Source organism: Barbatula barbatula (genome assembly GCF_947034865.1).
Source record: "Barbatula barbatula genome assembly, chromosome: 25".
Classification (NCBI taxonomy): domain Eukaryota; kingdom Metazoa; phylum Chordata; class Actinopteri; order Cypriniformes; family Nemacheilidae; genus Barbatula; species Barbatula barbatula.
In genome coordinates, this window is record NC_136788.1 from 13,314,120 (window position 1) to 13,336,488 (window position 22,369).

The following is a 22,369-nucleotide window of genomic DNA, read 5'->3' on the forward strand; positions in this document are numbered from 1 at the left end:
CAGTGTCATCTGATAATTGAATAAATCCTTTACGGCTTTCAGAAGTCTATCCAGTCTGGACGGAGATTCATCCCACCTCCACATCCGATTCTCACCAAATCCGTCTCCATGTTGGCCATCAGTCAAAAAGACCTGGATGGTGAGTTTATTTTAGGATTGTTTTAGTATCAAACTCTGAGCTCTGCACCATTAAGATTTTATAAGCAACCCTGCAGATGTGATGTTGCAGACTTCAGACTGACTTTTCTCCACTGGTTTCTTTGCTTCTTGTTTTGTTTTATACCTCTGAGGAATAAACGTTGGTTTCATGTTGATCACTCACTTCATGTTACCCATACCGCCACATCTAACACACGATGGGACACACTGGGATCTCAGCTGTGCAAAATATTTCGTAATCCTAAATCGACTGGGATTATTGGTGTTTTTCAACTCATCTAAAGTGGAACTCCCATGATTCCCTTTTCCACTTCACTCTGGTGACACTTTAAGGGAGTGGACATTTGCTCAGGTGGCACCTGTGCACTACTTAGCACCCTATTTTATTGTAACGCCTGCTTTGATCTTTTTTGCCCATGTCATAACGGAACCCACCAGCGAATGGACGGCCGCGACCTAAACGACGAATCTCCTTCTCCTTCAGCATCTTGCCTTTGCTCCCCAAATCTAAAACTGTCTTTTCTATTGGCTCTTCATCCAGTGATGATGAGGATACAGTCAGTAAGTAAAAAAATATCCCACAATGCCTGGCGTGGACCCTGCCCGACACCTGCTTTATGTGAATTGTGTACCCTACCTCCCTTGTGTCACTAAGTTATTGATAAACCCAGTCCAAAGAAACTTAATGAAATGTCCCATGTGTTGTGACATTGAGAAAGTTGAACGATTTGATTGGAAATAATTTGCAGTGATTTATATAATAGAATATTAAAATGGGAGATACATGGTTGATAATAATTGGTCTGTGAAATGCTCAAAGCAATAACTTAGATGAACTTTGTGTATTGCATGCTTTCTGTCTTATGCATTTGTTATTCCACAATTACTTGTTTGGTTGCTTTTAACTTTTATATAAAGTCTAAGTCCCAGACATGCTCTGGTACATAAACGCATTTTACGTGTTTTGAAATTGATCTCATGTTAGATCAATGTTTCTTCAGGTCACTTTTCTCTCCAGACTTTAACACGTCTGTTTAGACATTCTAATGTGTGTTAGTTGACAAAAAAATAATAAAACATGAAGTAGTGATTTTATAATCTTTCCATTCCAAAAACTATAAATGTAATTACATTTTAAAGCAGGCTTGTATGTAATCTTTACCATTTTCCCTGAGGTTAAGTTTTTGTGGTTGCATATCAGTGTTTATATTTTTGTGCCTATTTGAATGAGTCTGTTATAAATGTGCCATTTTGATTCGAGTATTTCCTTTCGTTGTTCTCTGCAGGGCAGCACATCAGAATCTTGTCGCACGATTAAATTTGTGCAATTTTTCATTTGTTCAAGCACAAAACTCCGGATGCACGGTCGTATGATTTTGCGCATTTAGAAAGCCAAATTTAACGATGAATCGGTGGAAGTCAGGCAGTGTCGGAAATGTCGTGCTCTTGTCGTATAGTGTAACTGCTTCGGTGATGATGTATATATTGCAGTTTGACAAACGACTGTTGATGTCATACAGACAAACTAGCAACAGACGTTAATGACCATAAAATCATACGGAATGTAAACCGCGTATGTTTGTTGTTTTTGTACGGTTATAACTCCGTTGTAGGCCTACTGTTGGTTGAACTCAATTTCTCTTTTGTCTTTTCAGGATTGAGCTCTTTCACAGGCACATCAGGATCATTAGAATACAGGTACGACCCCTGCATTAGCTATTCAGATTTAAGGCATGCTAACATGCTAAACAAATGATCTCTTCCGAAAGCAATTTTAATAGACAATTGGTATTCTTCTGACATGACGCGTTAGAAGCTAAATCAAAATAAGTGTTTATTAACTATCGGCTGTGCTATATTGAACATTATTGTCTGTTTGAATACTTGATTCTGATTGGCTGGAAGGTGTGCATTAAAACAGGTAGTTCCAGTCAGTTTGATCCTTTTTTTATTAGCTGACAAAAATAATTGTTTTTTCACCCGTCTGATCAAAAGTTACACTGTAAACATGAATAACAGCTTTAACTTAGCAAATGATTATGGTATAAGCAAGATAATCCATGGTAAGCCTTGCATTGAAGGTTTTTAATGCACAGGTGGTTCTTGGCCTCCACGTCTTGCATTAAAAACTCTGCACGGCTAGCCGCAGATTATCCCTTGCATAAAGATGATGAATAGTCTTGCACCCAACATTTTGCTGTGCATATTTGCAACATACATTCTAAAAAATACAATATTCCTTCTTCCCATGACAGTTGGGATACTAGGATACTGCCTACATAGGCAGCAGACAACAAGATAGCACCCTAGGTCTTGGAACAGAGCCTGTGTCTTCAATTTTAATTGTTTTAACAAAAATCTTTTATTTTGTCTCTTTTAGTATTTCCGAGGAGGATCCGGGTCCCTTACGTAGCGACAGTGAAGGCAAAGCTGGAGGAACCAAAGTCAGCAGGACCTTCAGTTACCTTAGGAGCAAAATGAGCAAAAAGAACAAGGTGAGTGTTTCATGATCTCCATCTCGCATGCTTAGTGTGGAAAGTAAACAGATTTTAACTGTGCTATTTATAGTAGAACAATGAGAGCATTCTTGCTTTTGTGGTTAGATGGCTAATGAACGTATCAGTTGTTTTTAAAACAGGATGTATATTAAAGTCCAATAATGCTGTGATTTATGTCTGAATATTTATTTTGAATAATTTCTTTTTTGTATAGAATTGCAGAAGGTCTTGGTTAAAAACAATAAATTAATTTCTTGAACATGCAGGTGATTTTGGAGAGAAAAAAAGAAACGCACCACAACGGCAAATAAACATTTCTGCTTTTTTTGCCATGCCCTCAAAATAACAAAGGCTATGCATCTATTGCTGATTTGTAGAGACTCTTAGGATGTTTGCATTCGATCCACTTCGTGTTTTCTCTTTACACAGTCAGCACTATGTGCAAACACTTTTTTTCCAACACCCAGAACAGACATCTATCAAATATAGCGTTTCTCAGCGTTTCTACACCTCCTTTAACCTGTGAAGCCTTGCATCACTGCAAACATTGGAAGCTTTGGGTTTTAGCTTGAAGGATGTCATTCTAACTTAATACAAATTTCTAGTTAATGGTTATCGCCTCGCCGTTCCTGTAGATGATGATATTGTTGATCGTGTGAAAACCATTGTACGCTCTGAGGTCGCTCGAATCATCTGCTCTTCCGCTGCACAGCTTGCTCTTGCACACACAACTTGCACGGCGGTTCTGTCATGCTCGGGCTCACAGTAGGGAAGTTGAACAGGATGTAGAGACAAGCTGCTTTCTTAGTTTCTACCTCTCCGTTTAAATATACCCTGTCAGACACAAAGCTGCAGTTCTGTGAAAAGAAACCTGTGTTTAAATCAATGACCTCATAGAGTGGATTCAGAGAACTGACGGCTGATAACTACATGACATACACGTCCACATCAACCCAGCTGGTTAACCATATTTGGGTTAAGATTCAAATACGTGGACTTGGGTCTGTTGGTGCCGTGTTAGTTAATAGTTCAGTGACCTTCCAGGAAGTTAACGGTTTGATGCCTCGGGTCACATGACCCGCACAGGTATCCGAATCATTTTTAAAAGTTATTGATCGCCGTTTCGCTCCTGATTAAATCGCAAAAAATATGTGTATCAGGGAGGGGTCCGTGTTAAAAGGAAGTGCGCTGTGTCTTTAATCTGAGCGAAGACAGAAAGACGCCGCAAAAGTCACTTCCTCTGAATGTCTTAGACAGTTGCCATCATGGGAACTTGCATGTGTCTGTAAAGGGACACGGCCACATCTAGTTTACCTTCAGACCAGTGACCGCAAGCGGTCTCTTCCTGCGCCTGGGATGTCTTTGTTGTCTCGTAGGTTTTTACCGCAGGGTCGGTCTCTGAAGATTAAAAATGTTGCGGGGAAGCTTGAGGTACGTTTTAGAATTTCAGGTGGACGTTAAATGTAAAGATGACAGTCACACTGCTTTTTTCTTTATTATTTCTTTAATGTGTTTGCGGTTACGAATTTTAGATGAATGTGTATTTTGGAATAATTTAAATGCATTTTTGGACAATGCATTTGAATACTTTTTATGTTTCTGTTTTAGTTTCTTCAACTTCTTAAGATAATTTTGGTGTTTAGTTGCATTTATTTTTAGGCGTGCTTGGGCACATTCATACATTTTTGGGTATGCTGGAACTATTTGGGCAGAGCGGCTTGACCCTTGTCATCTTCGGTGGTCAATATATTTTTCCATACTTCAGTACGCGAGTTCAGTATTTAGCAGTTAATGGATACTGGAAAGTTTAAATGTTTAATTATTTAAAACGAATACTGCTGATCTTCATTTGTTGTCTTATTATGTTTGGATGTCAATATACTGTCAGTATTAAATTGGTGGGTGTCTGAGTAAATCAAACAGGGTTTTGTAAAACCTTGAGATTAACATATTACAGTATCTGTCCTTGTGATGACAAAACAGCAACCAACATGCGATTAAACAACAGTAAGGAAAGTTATGTAAAATGAGAATAAAATATATACATACAGGTAAAAAATTAAGACACCTTTTTAAATTTATTTGCCGGTTTTTCAGAATTTACTAACGACGAACAATATTTCTCCTAAATTTCTAATAATAAAGAATAGTAAAAGATAAAAGATGTTTCTATATGCATTTATTTGCAGAAATGAAAACTGGAGAAAAAGGTCAAAATCACAGAGAAGACGCTCTGTACTTTTTCAAACCTCAAAAACCTTGATTTTCAACAGACGCTGGACTAAAATGACCACATTATATTCTAAAAATGAATATTAAAATGATTCATACAGTATAAGAATTGAACGACTAGACGGATGCTTAGGCCCGATTTACATTTCGCGTCTTTTCCGCGCACATTTTCGTTATTTTAAATGGAGATGCATGGCAGGCATGTGCAAATAGGGGGCGCTGCATCGAGATGGAAATGGTTCAACTTTTCCGAGCACATATTCGTCATTTTAATGTAGAGAGTGCAGTGGGTCATTTGAAGATCGAAAGCAGTCCGGCTCGCTTTTTCCGGACGGTTTTAGACGCAAAACGTGAACCGGGCCTTAGACAGTTTCAACACTACATTTGGATGAATGGAGATGATAGATAACTCTTCAGACGGGAGAGATGTTGAGATATTTTTCTCCTGCCGGCTGGTGATGGGAATATGAATGAAGATATTGATTGCACTGAAGTTGATGAGTTTTCTCATGATGGATGCAGCTCTGCTCTGCTGATGATGGATGTGGCCCGCTCTCTTTTAATCTCACATCTGGGCCGAGATCCGACTGTAATCGGGAGCCTAATGTACAGCTCTGGCTGTCTGCCAGCTAATGCATCTCATACGGAAAACACACAGCACGTCTGCAAATGCCAGAGAGAGATGGTGAGTGATTTATTCACAGCTTTTATCTTCTGTTTTGCAGAAGGAGGAGAAGGACAAGAGTAAGGAGCGAGAGAGGGATTCCAAAGACAAAGAGAGGAGAGCCTCAAATGGACACCTGTTTACCGCGGTCATGACAGTACCCACAATTCCCTGCCTCCAGTGCAACAAACCAATCAACACTAAAGATGCTTTCCTCTGCACCAGTAAGAGATCTCCTAGACTGTTCTACCTACTACACTTTATTTTACATGTCTTTTCTATTTTCTACTGTCTACTTTACTCCTTTTTTTCCAATATTGCATTTATATATTTGACAGATGCTTTTACCCAAAGCGACTTATCGCATAATATCACACTTCAGCTCCGGGAACACATTTATTTCTATTCATCACTTTTCAAGTATATACTCGTTTACTCTTTATTTTTCCTCTTCTGTTCTGTGCCCTTTTTTAAATTGACAGTAGTGGGCAAAAGTGATGGAGCATATTTTACCATTATTTGCTTTCAACGTCATGTTCACTTAAACCATCAAATTATGAGATGTAAGATACAAAATGGCCAAAACACTAAACATTTAAGGTACTTATTGGCAAAAGGCAATCTAAAGGATATCTAGCATAGACAAACAAAATGTAAAAATATTTAAAAATACATTTGTGTAAAGAACAAACAAAGACATCAATTTGACAAAGTTTGACATCTGTTTTGGCCATTTCTGTATATGAAGTATACTTGCTCTTATACACGTTCAAATATAGTTTGATTAATATGAGGAGTTTCATTTGCAAAGACGGGTAACTATTATTAACTATTTTTATAAACCAAGCTGCAGTTTGACTGATGTTACTTGCACAATAAAAAAAGATTTTTGAACATTTAATGAAAATGTAAAACTCTGTTTTTGCAAATGAGCTCTTCACGTACTTGCTATTTATACATTTTATAGACTTCTTTATTATTCTAAACTCTATTCTGCTTTATGCTCTCTTCCTTTGTTTTGCCATAGACCGTTCTTTTTTCAGAACTTCCTCATTTACGCTCACGCACACATGCGCAGGTTAAATTTACTGCTGTAAAAGGTTGAGGTGCGTGCATTACACGGGAAGTGAATTGAATAAGTTCATGACATGGTGAAAACGGCAATAGATAAAAAAACAGAAGCTCAATCGTATCAGGCTGTTAACAATGGGTTCATGATATACCCTGTGCCAACATCCCTTGTGCCACTGTTTCTATAGAGACAGTGTTTTTGATGGGTGGAGATTTCTCTAAAGTGTTCATCTTGGTGTGAGTGTGTTTTGAAGGAAATGAAGAAGACAGTTGGAGTGGTTTAATAATCGTGGCTATCTGCCCAGTCAGGTCTTACACAGAGTTGCATCACTCCACCCGCACGCAGCTGCAGACGTTCAGCGCTGTACTGAGAACAGCCAGTGTGCTGGAACATCCTGTCAGCACACAGCCGCCGTAACACACTCTCTCTTCTCTGTTTATTGCTCGTTCAGAGGATGTGCTGGCAGGCTACCATTTCCTTTCTTGTTTCCCAAAAGCGACTAATGCTTAAGTCACAGTTTTTCATCTGATAAGATCTCTGAAGTTCTTTTTCCAGACTAAATAGACAGCCTTACTGTAATATCCCTGCTGTTGTTGTCCACAATCAATCATTGACTGTTTTTCAACAAATTTACAATGTCAACTGTTTTCTTCTACTACCTTGAATCGATGCTTCCAGGACACTGTTGCCACCTGGTGGTAAAACTAATAACTTGCGCATACTTTGTACGCGAGGTAACAAATTCCGGCGGTGCGCATACAGTATGTGCATACTTTTCTGATGATGAAATTTGCATCATGATCACTGCACACTTTTATGCGTACGCGTAACTATACTTAAGCCTTAACTTTAAATCAACTTCTACTCAAGCCCTGCCCTGCATTATTTCCAGGGTGAGTAGTCATAAATGTGTGTGGTGTTTGCTGGAGAAATTCTGCGGCATGTGTAGGAGTGTGGAAACTTGGGTACCTGTGGGGAAAGATCTTAATCTCTATGCCTCAGATGATGTAGGGTGCTTGCTGTGGGTGTTGCCGTCACGCCCTTCATACCATCACGCCTTACGGTCCAGGGCGTAAGATGCTGGCTACTTTAAAACATAAAACCCATTTGTTATGAAATGAGAGACCGTGACAATTGTTGCATTGTACAGAGCCTCCGGTGAGATAGTGTTGGTGGTCTATCAGAGGTTTTATGTGTGTGTTTTTTCCCCAAGACTTGAATAAAGCTTTGCAGATACACGGCCTGTTGTTGTTGCGTTTGGTTTAGCTTTTATAAGGTCGTACGCCTCTGTTGGGTGTGTCTGAGGTAGTTTAGTGGTCATATGGTGCAAAGTACATTTCTTGAAAAACGTAAAAGAACATCAGTGCAGGTTCGTGTTGATTTTTCAGTTAACTTTTAGTTAACATGTTTTATGGTGTTAATGTTTTAAAAACTTTTTTTAATGTTCATAGTGATGTTACGGAAACGTGATATTGAATGTGGGAATCGGTTGTAAATAACTTTGTGTATCAGATTAATGGCGCACACAGCCTGATCTTTCGCAAATTCTCAAATTTACTAGGTGGCTATTTCATATTGTATGAATTTGTATGAATATTGTATTTGTATGATGTAAATCCACCACTGGTATAAAAGCAGATTGTACTAAAACATCCTAATACAGTTGTATGAAATTATAGCAGTTAGACACTTTGCAAATACTTAAAATTGCCATGAGATTGGGTTGGCATAAATAAAAACATAACATTTGTATTATATGCGCTTTGTAAACATCGACTGTTTGGGTTTGAAAGAATCATATGCTCCTTCCCGAAGAGTAATGCATAAAAAGAGTAATGCACGTTGTGTCAAGTTTAATATTTCACTAAACTGACGGATAAAGTTCACTTTTGACTGACTGAAGATTTTTTGTTTTCAGCTTGCAATGCACAAGTTCACAAGGCTTGCCGAGAGAGTCTTCCTGTTTGTGCCAAGGTGAAAATGAAGGTAATTCTGTGGCTTGTTTATTTATGCTCCTGTAAATGTCATACATGCGTTTCATGTTTTTGTTTGTTATATAGGTTTTATTGTTACGACCAAAACTCCATAAAAGCTACGTTTTCTAAACAAAGACCAAATATAAAGAGTAAATGATTAAATGTTCTGTTCAAATGTTTCTTCCAGCAGCAAAAACAACAATCCGTTCCAGACTCTGCCTCAATGCCCAGCATCACCCTGAGGAGTAAAAGTAAACGCATCAACCGATTACATGTCTTTAGAATATGAAAGTAATAGTTTGATATTCATTTTTGACATTCATCTTTGCAGCCATCCCTGCACGGGAACGCCCGTGGTCCACCATGTCATTTCTTGACGACCAGCCCGCCCCACTCGCACCGCCTCGAAAAGGCCCAAGCAGCATAATGTCTTTCAACAGCATCCCGCTTTCAAAGAGCATGTCCATAAACAACATCGCAGGGTAAGGCACACAACTCTTATATTACTACTTGATCTGATCGTATCTTTTTTTTTACATTTGTGATTGATGGGTGGATGGATCGATGGATCGATTGATCAATTGATTTTTATAAAGATATCAGAATGATATTTTTCCCAGAATGTTTTTATATTATGTATATATTATGTACTTTAGCTGGATATTCACATAAAGGGTCACATATAACCCAGTTTTATTTGACTTTCATGGGTCAGGGTTGTATTACATTCTAAAGTAAAATTTGATAATAATTTTCTCTACTCTGTTTGTTTTGAATGTTTAGACAAATGGAAGATCCTCCTCTAAAGAGTCTGAAGTTTCTGTCACAGTCTACAGACTCTCTCCATAAAACCAGTAAAGTTACAGAGTCCACAGAATCTCTTACTGATGAGGGTAAGACTCCTCAACTCATCATTATTACCAAACCAAAATATATATAATTCGTGCAATCAAATCTGTATTTTTGACTGGCATGTATATGAAAAGAAACATGAATCTGCTTTCTGATTGGTTTATATATGGTAGGTACGGAGATGATGGATAATCAGTTAATGGGTGAATTTGAGGCCGATGTCAAAGATCTGGAGGCCGATTCTTGGAGCTTTATGACGGACAAGAAGTATCTGAAACATCTTAAGAAGGATGTTATCAAGAGACAAGATGTCATCTATGGTAAGCAGAGAGCTTCCTAAAGGAACATCCACAGGATGCTTTTCTACTCTTTTTGTTTCAACACATTTTATTTTTATCATCCAGAGCTCATCCAGACAGAAATGCACCACGTCAGAATCCTGAAGATCATGGCCGACGTTTACAGTAAAGGCTTACTGAGAGAAGTTCAGCTGGAGGTACAGACGGTAGAGAAGATGTTCCCCATGCTGGAGGATCTTCTGGACTTGCACACACAGTTCTTCACGCACTTGGTCGAGAGGAAGAAAGAGGCCGCGTCGGAAAGCAAAGAAGAGGGACGCTTTGTTATTAGAAATATTGGTGACATGCTGGTCTCTCAGGTGAGCGAAACCACAGACTTGTGGAAGAGCGTCAGCAGAACGCTTCTGGATTTGAAGAGATGCCTACATTTGTAACGTCTGGAATCTAAATAATATACAATTCTTGTTCCTCCCTAGTTCTCGGGTTCCAACGCTGAGAGAATGAAGAAGGTTTACGGAAAGTTTTGCAGTCGACACAACGAAGCCGTGAACTTCTACAAAGAGCTACACACCAAAGACAAGCGCTTTCAAGCTTTCATCAGGGTAGACATCTCGGTTATTTTCTTGGCTGCGTAGAAAATCTAAAGGACAAGTTTAGAATAGCCTACAGTGTTAGTTTTTGACTTTGTAGCAGTGCCGTTGATTCAACATTCCTCCTTGTGAAGAGCAGACTCCGAAATGGAAACGGTCCCGTGTTTCACATCTGTTTCTGTTTTGCAGAAAAAGATGAGCAGCCCTGTTGTCCGAAGGCTAAGCATTCCTGAGTGTATATTGTTAGTCACACAACGAATCACAAAGTACCCTGTGTTACTACAGAGGATACTGCAACACACGAAAGGTGAGACGCAGTGTCTGAACAAACCCTTAACAGGAAGTGTTTAACTTCAATATGACTCATCACACTGATATAAATGATACTTTGCTATTACCTTTATAAGCGATTTATTATTTTTGCACTACAAAAGAGAACAGACTCCAGAGGCTTTCATATCTGGGTCCTTCTCACAAAACCACTGAAACATCATGGCAGTAAAGATTTTAATCATAAAACATTCATCAGTCACACAAAAAATGGTCGTCATAATAAACATAATTTAAAAAGAGTATTAAATTAATGTATTTTGTTGCTTTTTCTCCTGAAATTCACATTACAGTGACGCGTCCTGATTTATGTGAGTGCGTCATCATGTATAATAAAAAAGAAGAAATGAAGTGTCCATGACTGATATTCTCATCCCCGTAATATTCAAAAATACTTTTAACAAACACAAAGATATTTACATAGTTTCTAAAGAAACACATCTGCCTGTAACTTTCAAAACAGGCTAGCAGATATAGCAAATATTCTCTATATGACTTTTCTACCGTTTCAGGTAGTTTTCTACAGTTTCATATGTAAACTTCTTTTAAAATGTAATACATTAATGACTTGGAACTGGTCCTGTAAACCACATTATAGCACACACATGCACAAAAACACCTCAAGAATTGAATATTCAATTTAAATTGAACCAAAAAGATTTGCTAAAACTGCTAAAATGGTTTGGCGCATTTGAATGTTTTCATGAAAGCTCCACATCATTTAAAAAAATGTATTTTCAGAAAATGAAGAGGACCACGCAGATGTAACCCAAGGTCTCAAGCTGGTAAAGGAGGTGATCGCCACAGTGGACAACAAGGTGAACGAACACGAGAAGAAAAAGAGGTTAAAAGAAGTGTACAGCCGTACGGACAGTAAATCCATCATGAGGATGAAGAGCGGACAGATGTTTGCCAGAGAGGATCTGTTACGTGGGCAGAAACTGATTCACGACGGGCCGCTGCAGCTGAAGAACACGGCTGGCAGACTGAAGGGTGAGAACCGCCGCTGAGTGTTGATTTGATCAAAATCGATTTGAATACTTCATATTCGGAAAATGAATTATGTATCGTGTAAAATACAGTACACAGATAAATGTGACCTTTTGACAATTTGCAAAACATGGTAATGTCTGTGGCCAAGGCAACACGCACATATCTCATCTATCTGATCTGTGTTTTTCCAGATGTCCAGGCATTGCTGCTGAGGGACGTGATCGTGTTCCTGCAGGAGAAAGATCAGAAATACATATTCGCCTCCCTGGTATGTTTATCATTACACCCTTACCCATGACGTCCAGGACAGAGTTTTTCAATAACACATGTTTACTTAACACCGTGTTGTTTAAACATTGGAATCCAGTGTTGTGTAATGTTTCTGGCGGGTCTTAAGTGCAGGTTTTAATAGTTCAATAGGAATATCGGCAAGTTTAAACCTGTGGCATAGGCTGTCAGTGCCCGTTTTTTGCCAAATATTTTAGCGGCCAATCAGATTTGGGTTTTCCTTCTGAGGTCACAAAGTTTTTCTTTTAACCCCACTAGTGACCTCTTTTTTGTCACTTTCACAATGTTCTGCTCTCCTCTCATTCCCACATCTTCCTCTTGTCTCTCAGGACCAGCGCTCCACTGTCATTTCGCTGCAGAAACTCATATTGAGGGAAGTTGCCAATGAGGAGAAGGGACTGTTTCTGATCACGGCGGGCATTGAGAAACCGGAGATGGTAGAGGTGTACGCCAGCTCAAAGGAAGAGAGGAACACGTGGATGCAGCTCATACAGGAGGCCATGCAGTCAATGTGAGTCTCAGAGACCCATTCTTATTTCCTGAAACAGAAATTCGTTTTCTGTAGATAATATATTAGCTTATATGTTTACCAGTCAAACATTCAGAAACTATTACTAATAATAATAATCCTTCATTTTGTTTTATAATGATCAGTTATCAATTATTAATAAAATATTTTATTAATGTACTTTATAGATTATTATTATTATCATCATCAAAACTTCATTTATATAATTAATATTATTGATACTGTTCATTTTGTAAAATAACAATACAGTAATTCATTATAAAGATGAATAATTATATAATACATCATATAAGTTATGTAATTATATAATAAATCAAAACAATAATTGTGTCGTTTATATTACTACTACTACTATTACCACTGCTACTACTAATAAAATAATAATAATAATGATGGTATAAAATAAATAAATAAGTATTAAATATATGGGTTAATAATAATAAGGATACAATTTATAGTATTAAATTATTAAATATGTTTATACTAATAATTATTATTATTGTTATGTCGACTATAACTTTACTATCTGTTCCAACTCATCCAAAAATGTATGTGATAAAAAGAAACAAATTATTTATTGACAAACCATGCTATTAAAGGCGGATCATAAATCATAAACGATCTTGGTTTGCGAGAGCTAGTAGTGTCTTTTTACAGACTCTCCATTTCTTCCAGGGAAAGGGATGAGGATGAAGGTGTGCCCAGCGAGAATGAAGAAGACCGAAGACTTCAGGAGATCAGAGTCAGGGAGTTGAAAGGTAAATTCAATGTATACTTTTTCTTAAAATGATATTTAATCGTTCAAAATGAGGGTGTCCGTGTTAAAATGTAATGCACTTTCTCTACAGATCAGCTGCATAAGAGAGATGAACAGATCTTGGCTTTACTGGAGGAGAAAGTGAAGATGTTCAGGGACATGTGCGATTGCAACGTATCGGATGAGACCGGCTCCAGCCTCCGCAGCAGAATGCTCTTCAGGGCCACGCCCGAGGACATCACCAAAGGGGAGCCAATCATGAAGGATGCTTTAAAGGAAGGTGAGGCAGCTAGTGAACCATGAAAACATGGAGGTTATGAATGTTTGGTTTGAACTCTAGGACGTTTGCAACGTCAGATTTAAAGCCTGTGCTAAATTAGTTACACATGCTTTGCTATACAGAAACACATTAAATATGTGAGTCATGTACTTTTGAAGCTCGATTGGTTGAGCTTTGGTGTACCAGCGGAAAGGTTGTGGCTTTAATCGCACATACTGATAAAAAGAGTGAGTCACACTTTCGACGAAAGTGTCTAAAAAGCCTTTGGTATCGGGTACAAACTAAAGAAATATTTCGACATGGCAAGATAATTCAAACATTTTTAAATAACAAAAACAAAGTAAATAGTGAAATGCTAATTTTTTTTTAAACGTATGACTACAAATGCACTTAACATCTGTGCAGTTATCTTATTTCCAAACTATAAAAATGATGCAATTGTTTCCTGAAATAGCATCGTAGGTTGCAGAGAGCAGGAAATGTCTTGAAAGTGCTGAGACGACACAGTTGGTTTGAATGCGGGGGGATTGATCACAGTTTCTACAGTAACATTAGGATGATGTAAACATGGGTGGGATCAATACGTACAGCTGATCAGATTCTGCTAGACAGGAACACATAATGGATTGCCTTAATGTATCAGGTCAAGAAATGGAAAACAATATCGATTCAGATCTATTCAAAGCTTTTTGTGTATTGATGGAAACTGGAAGCAAGTTTTTCTTAGGCTTAATCTCTACAAAACATGTCTGGATCGCATTTAAAGTTTAGATATTATAATACTATATATTGTAACAATAATTTGCCGTAAGTACATGTTTCATGTTTAATGTTTGTATGTGTTTGCAGTGGAAACGTTGCAGGGTCTGATGAACGGCAATCTTGGAGGTGCCGTGCAGGACGGCATTTGCGCGACAGGGCCCGTATCTTTGCCACGACGGGCGGAAACATTCGGGGGCTTTGACAGTCACCAGATGAACATCTCAAAGATCAAAGGTGGGTGTGTTTTTCCGTGTGTGAGCGCGTGGGTGTTTGTTTCAGGTGAGACTGACTCGTCTCTGTGTGTTTGATCTCCTGTAGATGGAGACAAAGATGACACTGAAGACTCCACAGAGCTCCGCAGGACTGAGTCAGACAGTGTTCTTAAGAAGGTACAGATGGGTTAAAGGCAGTCACAACACGCTGTGTGTATAGGACAGCTCATGATGGAAAAACTTTGATCATTGCTTTCAGAACAAAGACGACTTTGAAGTTAAGACTACAAAAGTGAAACTTTAAAAACCGACTCCGACACATATGTGCTTAGGAAAACACCTAATACACTATAAATTAGATTATTTTTAATAAAATAACATAATAGGCTTTAAGTAGAATAAATAAATGTATTTATTTAAGTTAAATAAATATAAGTTTAATTGAACCTTCTGTAAGTAAATTAGTATTAGTTGAATAGATCTAAAATAAACCAGAATTTTACATTTCTTAGGGTTAAAAAATCTAAACCATAAGCCATAAAAACACAGAATTAAAAACTAAACATTTAAACATTATATGTTGGTGCAGGTCATGTTTTCAGCTCAGCCAATAGGAATCAATAGACATGAAAACACCATATTCATTTTTCGTATTGCGATATTGCCATGATATATCATTAAACATGCAATACGTGCAATACAAACAAAGTCTTAAAAGCTCCTCTTATTCGCTCGTGTGTATTACCAGAAACTGGGACTCATTTCCATGAAATATCTGATTCATGTTTAGTCATCAGCTCAACGCCATCTGCTCAAGCCATTAAGTGCTGAGCATCAGAATACACTCGCACTACAGCACTTACCTGAAGTAAACTACAGGTTCACACACACCCACACACTGAGATTATAGACACTACAGTAAGACGATAATGAGGAATCGTTACGCTTGTCCTCTGACCCATCGCAGCACAGTTATGTGACAGTCATCCGAACGATGTCTCGGAGGAACATGTGGATTGCTAAATATAGGTCTACGTACCTTCTTACCTAGTGCATTGACCCTGAAACTGTTTCTCCTTCCCACAGGCAAGCAACACCAACCCACTGCTTCTCCTAAAGAGGAACAACGAGGTGTGTTTTTGTGTTTCAGAGAGTTTGGAATACATTTCAAGATTGATGATGTTTGTTTCTCAAGCTGTGGTTTAGTGGTTAGCACATGTATTCAGACACATTGAGCCTTGATGCTCATGTGGACCACCGGAGTTTAAAGGAACAGTTCACCAAAATGTTGTAATTCTGTCCTTTACTCAACCTCTAGTTGTTCAAAATCTGTATACATTGATTTGTTCTGATGAACACAGAGACATATATTTAGAAGAATGCTTGTAACCAGTTGGCCACCATTGACTACCATAGTAGGAACAATTGCTTTATCATTGTTTTTCTGTTGAACACAAAAGAAGATATTTTGAAGAATGTAAGAAAGCAAACAGTTCTGGGGCACTTTTGACTACCATTATCATTTTTCCTACTACAATACTCAATGGTGGCCAAGAACTGTTCTGCAAAGCATTCTTCCAAATATCTTCCTCTGTGTTTATCAAAACAAAGAAAAAGGATACAGATTTTGAACAACTAGAGGGTGAGTAAATGATGATGAATTTTTATTTTGTGTGAACTTTCCCTTTAAGTCCAGTTTACATTTCCTGGTCCCCTACTTTCTTATTGGCTGTTTACAAGTTTCTTCTTTTCTCACAGCAGGTTCTTCAGAGTGTTGCTCATCTTCATGGCCTGCTGAATACATTGCAGGTGAGTCGGCTCCCTTTTCGTGTATTTTGTTTCTCGGTTGAGGCCAGCAGAGATTATCCCCAGCTTGACGTTGGTGCATAAATAGAAATGAGGTTTTCAAATACGGGGTTTATATTTATATTTGTATTCGTTTTAATCAAGATAAATGCCTTTGTGACTGAGCTGTGATGTCAAAGCAGGAGAAAAAGAAAATTTTCCGAGAGAAAAATGTGTTTAATGGCCAAACATCTATTACACTATATTGAAATATTTGCCATTTTTTGCTGACACCCTTGAAAGGCTAGCCACAAATACAAACGCAACAATATTTTATTTTAATACTCGACTGACTGTCAGTGAAGAAGGATTTGTGCAATTAGAGTGCACATTTACAACATCAGCACTGGCAAGCACACAAAACCTTTTTGTAAACATGAATCACTTTGAAAACATCGTTAAGTTGTGTTTTTTGTACCTCCTGCTTACATCTGCATTAATACTCAAAATGTTTGTCCTCCCCACATAGGCTGTTGTCATCCAGCAGGACACTTTCATCGAGGACCAGCGGCATACCCTAACCGAGCGCCCCCAGCTTTCCTCTCGCCACCCCTCTATATCTTCGTCCTCATCCTCCTCCTCGTCATCGCGGCCCAGCTCGCTCATCGAGCAGGAGAAACAGCGGAGCCTGGAAAAGCAGAGGCAAGAAGTCGCCAGTCTGCAGAAGCAGCAGGCCGCCCACGCCGAGGAGAGGAAGCGCAGAGAGAAGGAGTGGGAGGCTCGCGAGCGGGAACTGACCCAGAGGGAGACGCAGCTGCAGAACCAAGAGGAGGAGGTGCTGAAGAGACACAAAGAGATTGAGGAGGAGAAACAGGAGCTGCTGAATAAAAAGGAGGAGTATCAGAGAGACCTGGCACGACTCCGAGAAAGCCAGAAGAAACTGGAGAGAGAACGAGAGCAGATTCAAAGAGACACAGAGCAGATGAGACAAACAGAGGTGAGGATGAAGGTCACGGAGGACCGGATTTAAACCATATTTGCATCTCTGTAAGTTATTAAAAGTATTTACACAACATGGTGAAAGTACATGCTTTTTATGAAGCATAAAATAAAAAATCATGACTGAAGGTCATAATCAAAGATTTTATTGACCTCCTGCAACTATCGTTTTCCTCGCTTTGCAGGAACTGAGAAAGAACCGGACCCCCTCTACCACATCAGAGGAATCCTCTAAGTTCCAGAGCTCCGGCTCGTTGGACCGCGACCCCTCTGAAGTTGAGCTGTCCTCCTCCCCGTCTGCCAAAGACTTACTGTCTCGCATGGACTCCAAACGCAAAGGGAAGAACCTCAACCCCTTCTCCAACTCGAGCCAGAAGGCTCAGAACAGTGAGGCGCAGAGCCAGATTCCCAGCCGCCTGCTACAGTTGGCCAAACCCAAAGAAAAGAAAGACAAGAAGAAGAAAAAGGGAAAGGGTCACCAGAGCCAGACTGCAGGTAGAGCTGGTGTTTATAAAAAAAGTGTATCTTTTTTTAGAATACAAAACGTTTATAATGAGAACTGCTTATGAGAGCTAAATTTTTTTCAATCCGTTTTTGTCACATCACAGATCCCGAGAGCACTGCGGCCCCAGACGCCACTCCGGACGGAGAGATCTTTTTTTGCTGATCCAGGTCCTCTTTTGATCCCCACTATCCCACAATGCCTCCATGCCACTAGTCTCTGGTTGTGGACTGTAAACCAGAGTTTTCACCCATCCCTTACACATACCTGTGGCCTTGATGGGCGTCAGGCCTGGACAGGAAGTTTAAACTGAGCATTTCCTGTGGCCTGATTTTCGGCGCTCTGCATACCGCACAGTGCCTTCATCGCCCACATGCACGTATGAATAAAATCACTGACCCTGCGATGCGGCGCAGGATTCTTTTCTGGAGGAACAGAATGTGTCGATACATTTTTTTAAATAACAGAAAGATTTATACAGCAGGTGACTTCACGCCGAGGGACAGCTGGCTTCACAACGGCTGTGTCAAATGTGTCAAATGAAAGCGTTTGGGAATTTGAAAGAGCATGACGAAAGTGTAGTGCGGTAAAATAATGTTTTGTTTTTATTTATTAGTTTTGTAAATAACATTTATATCCCCAAATGACTGAAAGAGATCATACCGTTTTTGTTTAACTGAAAAGACACAGAATGACTTTGATGTGACTCGTAGAGCTTCGCACGGAGACCGCCCCCCCCACCCCCCCCCCCGAGTTATTTTTTCTTGTAAGCCTCAATGCAATTTTAATCCTTAGCACTTTATAAGCACATTGTCAAGTGGAAAAAAATGTCTGACATTAAAACGAGACAATCGATCAGCTCCACTTGACTGATAAACAACCTCCGTTGTATGAGAAGGAGAACCAGAGGTTTATAGATAATCTTTTACTGTACCATATGAATGTCGTTGTAAATTTGTTCAACCAAACATAATCGAGCTTTCAAGCAAGCTACCAAAAGAGCGGGTGTTTCAATAGCAGTATTTTCTTTTTAATGAAATATATGGAACGTTGAATTGAGGAGATGACGGAGTTTGGCATTTGTATGTAGCCATGAGGATGAAGTTTCTGATGTGCATGCTCGAGATCCATGGCGGACATTTGGGCTATTGAACTAATATTGAATATACATTGTGTTTGTGTATTAAAAGCCTGGACTGTGCCCTCTAACTAGGTCTTAGCCAGTCATAAAAACCCTCGCCTGCTGGCCAGGCTAATAGTTCTGTTGAACAAAAGGAAATATTTTAAGAATGAGGGAAATCCTGCAGATGATAGTGTTAATATAAGCTTTTAAATTTTCTTGAAATTAAACTTCTACCCAACGTGCCTCTCTAATGCATTAAAGTGATAAATGTCTCAATTCATTTATCCAACCCCACAGCATCTCTCGTAGAAGTTTTATCATCAGTCAGCATTTTCCACAGAGCGCTGATGCTAAACTTCTGCATGCTGTTATGAATTACACTTGGTGCTAAACTGAAGAAAATGCCTTGGCCGTTAGAGGGCGCTGTTACGTAATCGTTTATTTTGTCCCACCTGAATAGTAACGCATTCACACGTGACTAAAATATATGATGTAGTTGTCAGTCATTCCCTGTTCTTTGGGTTTTAAAGAATGATTACACTTTTTTTAACCTGGTTTAATATTCCTCAGATTCTGCAGTATTTGTGGTTTCCTTTACATCATCCAATGATTCAAGATGAATGATTACTAGCTCACGTGATGATACTTGGAAGGGTTCTCGTTGATACCGCATAACCTTAAAAGTGCACTAGAGAAGAATTCCAGTTATCAACACGTTAAATCAAACTTCTGGAAATTAAACAATGGTTACATTATAGAGGGTACCGACAGTTTGTGTAAAAAAACGGTGATGCAACACATTGTGTAAATATCTGTAATGTAAAAAAGTATTAATTATGGATTTCTTTTGTGGTTTGATTAAAGCTTTTTATAACTAGCGTTATTTATCAGCGTTTTGTTTTGAAGACATGTAAATTGACACAGATTCTCTAAATAAATAACAGTTATGTCACCTTGCGACCATTGTTTTCTGCTTTTCCTCGGGTGCTAAAAGCTTGTTCTCAAAGAAATGTTGACTAGTCGCCTATTTAGGGATGTGTCGCATTTCAAAGATGACTTATCCTTGGGTCTTAATTGGTAGACTGAAGCTCGCTGGTCTCGGTGTGTCCATCACGGTCTGTTGCCTCTGCGCAACGTTAGCAGACACCAAAATGAATCTGTCTTGCTCTTGAGCTTCCGTCTGCCTCGTGCGGTAAGCTGAATGTGTTTTAGAGGAGGGGTTATGGCACCTTTCCCCTTCGGACCCCATCGACCCTGTCTTTGTTTTGGTTGCCAAGTTTCCCAAAGGAAAGGAAGGCCTGATGGTTAAACTGAAATGTTTGTGTGTCAGATTGAAGTCGTTTTTTATGGAAGGAAGGCTTTTATTATGAATATTAATATGGTTTACAATAAAGTGTATTTATGAAGCACTCTTATAATGTTCATATTTTAAAGTCCCCGTGAAATGGTCTGCTGCCAGTTTCGTCTCAAAATCAATGCAACAGCTGTTTTTACACATCCAATCAATTTGAAGTGAAACGCAAGCCACGCCCACTCATTTTCTCCATTGAAATTCCTTTTCACTCGGACATGTGTCAGAATACGGAAAGTAAAAACAATCGCAACTTCCGGTTCACGTGGACTTTAACTGAAGTCCAAGGCAAGAGATGAACGCATTTATTTATTGTTGGTGATAAATCAGCGATATCTTTGTTTACTGAACATCTGTTCAAACAAGAAAAAAATATATGGCTTCTAATAAAATAAAATCATTGCATTGGTTGTTTTCCACCACCACCTCCCCAGTTGACTTTATATTGCGCACAGTGACCTTTCCCACTATAAATGGTTGACATACTGCCATACTTAGATAGAAAAATCTCTATCTAAGTGGACAAAAGGCCGTGATGGTTATGTGGAGGATTCGTGAATGACTGCACGGTATCCTTTGTCGTTTCTTAGTAAAGCAGTTTTGTTTATCTGTTAATGTTTTTTTTCTGCATTATCTCTGACTCTTGCTTTGTACAGAGAACAAAGGACCCACATGCAACCTAGAGAAACCCGAGCCTTTGTTGTGCTCTGACAGCCCGTGTATAAATATCAGTTGTGTGTCGGGAGAGCAATGGCTTTGTGCTTCTGGTGTTTTCCAATATACGCACGCGAGACTGTGGCCTTTCGAATGAAATCAAGAACCGGTGAGATATTATTGGGTTCATCTGTACCAGACTGTACGGTTTTCCTCCATGTGACGTCTCATTTTGTAAGTGTTGGGGCGGTTTCTACTTGCCTGCTTTATTATGTCATGTTGACAGAGAGTATATTACAAATAGTGCGGATATGTTTGAGTGTATTTATTTAATAGTTATATATCATACACAGGTTTTAAGCCACATGAGGGTGAATAAATGGCAGAATTTTCATTTTTTTTAACTCTGCCTTTAAGCTTTTTCAGCAGTTAAAGTTAATTCTTTACAAATGTATTAATCCTCATGTCATTCCAAAACTGTATGACATTCTTCTGCAGAACACAATAGGAGATATTTTGAAGAACGTTGCTAGGAACACACACAATCACTTCAACTGTATGAACACCAAACCCCTGAAACATTCAAGCCTGTATGATTTAGTTTTTGTAATAACGTAAGGCTGAATAAATGACTGTTACGGGGGTGTACTATCCCTTTTATGTAGAATTAATTGCCTCCTAAGCTTCAATTAAGTCTTTATGTGTTTGTTCAACAAGCGCCATGTGTTTTTGGGATGGATGCTTGTCTGATCTCTTTGTTTTACGACGAGTCGCCTAACAGGCTGGATGGGCCTTGTAAAACCACCAGCCGCCGTCAGCTCATAAATCAACTTTCTCCCGTTTTGTTTCTCTATCCCATGCTGGCCTGCGCACCTACCTATCTCCATCTGTAGCTGTGATATTGTGCCGCTCAGTCACTGTCTGCAGTACTGCAGGATGGAGATGAGAACTTCTCATTCATCTATGTGCAAGGCTCCTCCGCCCCTCCTCTGCGCCAGTGGTCCTGATGAGACTGCGGCGCTCTGGCTCCATCGTTCATTTCCTGCCGCCCCTCGGCTCTCATCAGATGTAATCATATTCAACATGCTGCTGTAAATCTGGAGGCTTTTGCTGGCGTTTTTCTTGTTTATTAGACAAATTTCAGCCATTGTTTTGCATTCTGTCACATTATGAGTTTTTACATCTTTGACTTTGTAACATTAAAAATGTGTGTGTGTGTGTGTGTGTTGACCTTGTTTGGCACAACACTGCTAGTCTCCACATTGGTTTTCCCAATGTGCCAAACGCTTTGGAATAAAGAGATGGAGTGACTCAAGAAAAGCCCTCTCTTGCTCTCGTTTCCTCTCTCTCTCCAGACAGGAAAGGGAGGTATTATACAAAATTCCTCTCCCAGAGCTACAATAAGACCCAGTGGTGGACATGCGGTGGATTGGGCAGTATTGTTCACCTCCCCGCTCTATCT

The 22,369-nt window shown here is 39.1% G+C and overlaps 1 protein-coding gene across 4 annotated transcripts in view; it reads left to right on the plus strand.

Moving 5' to 3' along the window:
* Positions 1–19,859, plus strand: part of akap13 (A-kinase anchoring protein 13) — a 67,544-nt gene extending 47,685 nt beyond the window's left edge. The window contains exons 15-39 of one of the 4 annotated variants that reach the window (XM_079450525.1): positions 43–139; positions 598–720; positions 1,815–1,857; positions 2,540–2,654; positions 5,615–5,777; positions 8,544–8,611; positions 8,789–8,852; positions 8,933–9,083; positions 9,385–9,494; positions 9,627–9,773; positions 9,858–10,111; positions 10,229–10,354; positions 10,532–10,649; positions 11,414–11,665; positions 11,857–11,933; positions 12,283–12,464; positions 13,158–13,240; positions 13,331–13,519; positions 14,369–14,515; positions 14,600–14,670; positions 15,580–15,624; positions 16,252–16,302; positions 16,808–17,275; positions 17,463–17,772; positions 17,886–19,859. In XM_079450525.1, the coding sequence (XP_079306651.1) occupies positions 43–139; positions 598–720; positions 1,815–1,857; positions 2,540–2,654; positions 5,615–5,777; positions 8,544–8,611; positions 8,789–8,852; positions 8,933–9,083; positions 9,385–9,494; positions 9,627–9,773; positions 9,858–10,111; positions 10,229–10,354; positions 10,532–10,649; positions 11,414–11,665; positions 11,857–11,933; positions 12,283–12,464; positions 13,158–13,240; positions 13,331–13,519; positions 14,369–14,515; positions 14,600–14,670; positions 15,580–15,624; positions 16,252–16,302; positions 16,808–17,275; positions 17,463–17,772; positions 17,886–17,944 (3,513 nt within the window). In that variant the 3' untranslated portion in view covers positions 17,945–19,859. The remainder of the gene's footprint in view (positions 1–42; positions 140–597; positions 721–1,814; positions 1,858–2,539; positions 2,655–5,614; positions 5,778–8,543; positions 8,612–8,788; positions 8,853–8,932; positions 9,084–9,384; positions 9,495–9,626; positions 9,774–9,857; positions 10,112–10,228; positions 10,355–10,531; positions 10,650–11,413; positions 11,666–11,856; positions 11,934–12,282; positions 12,465–13,157; positions 13,241–13,330; positions 13,520–14,368; positions 14,516–14,599; positions 14,671–15,579; positions 15,625–16,251; positions 16,303–16,807; positions 17,276–17,462; positions 17,773–17,885) is intronic. The other 3 variants (XM_079450526.1, XM_079450527.1, XM_079450528.1) reach the window with 3 other exon arrangements.
* The last annotated feature ends 2,510 nt before the right edge of the window (positions 19,860–22,369 follow it).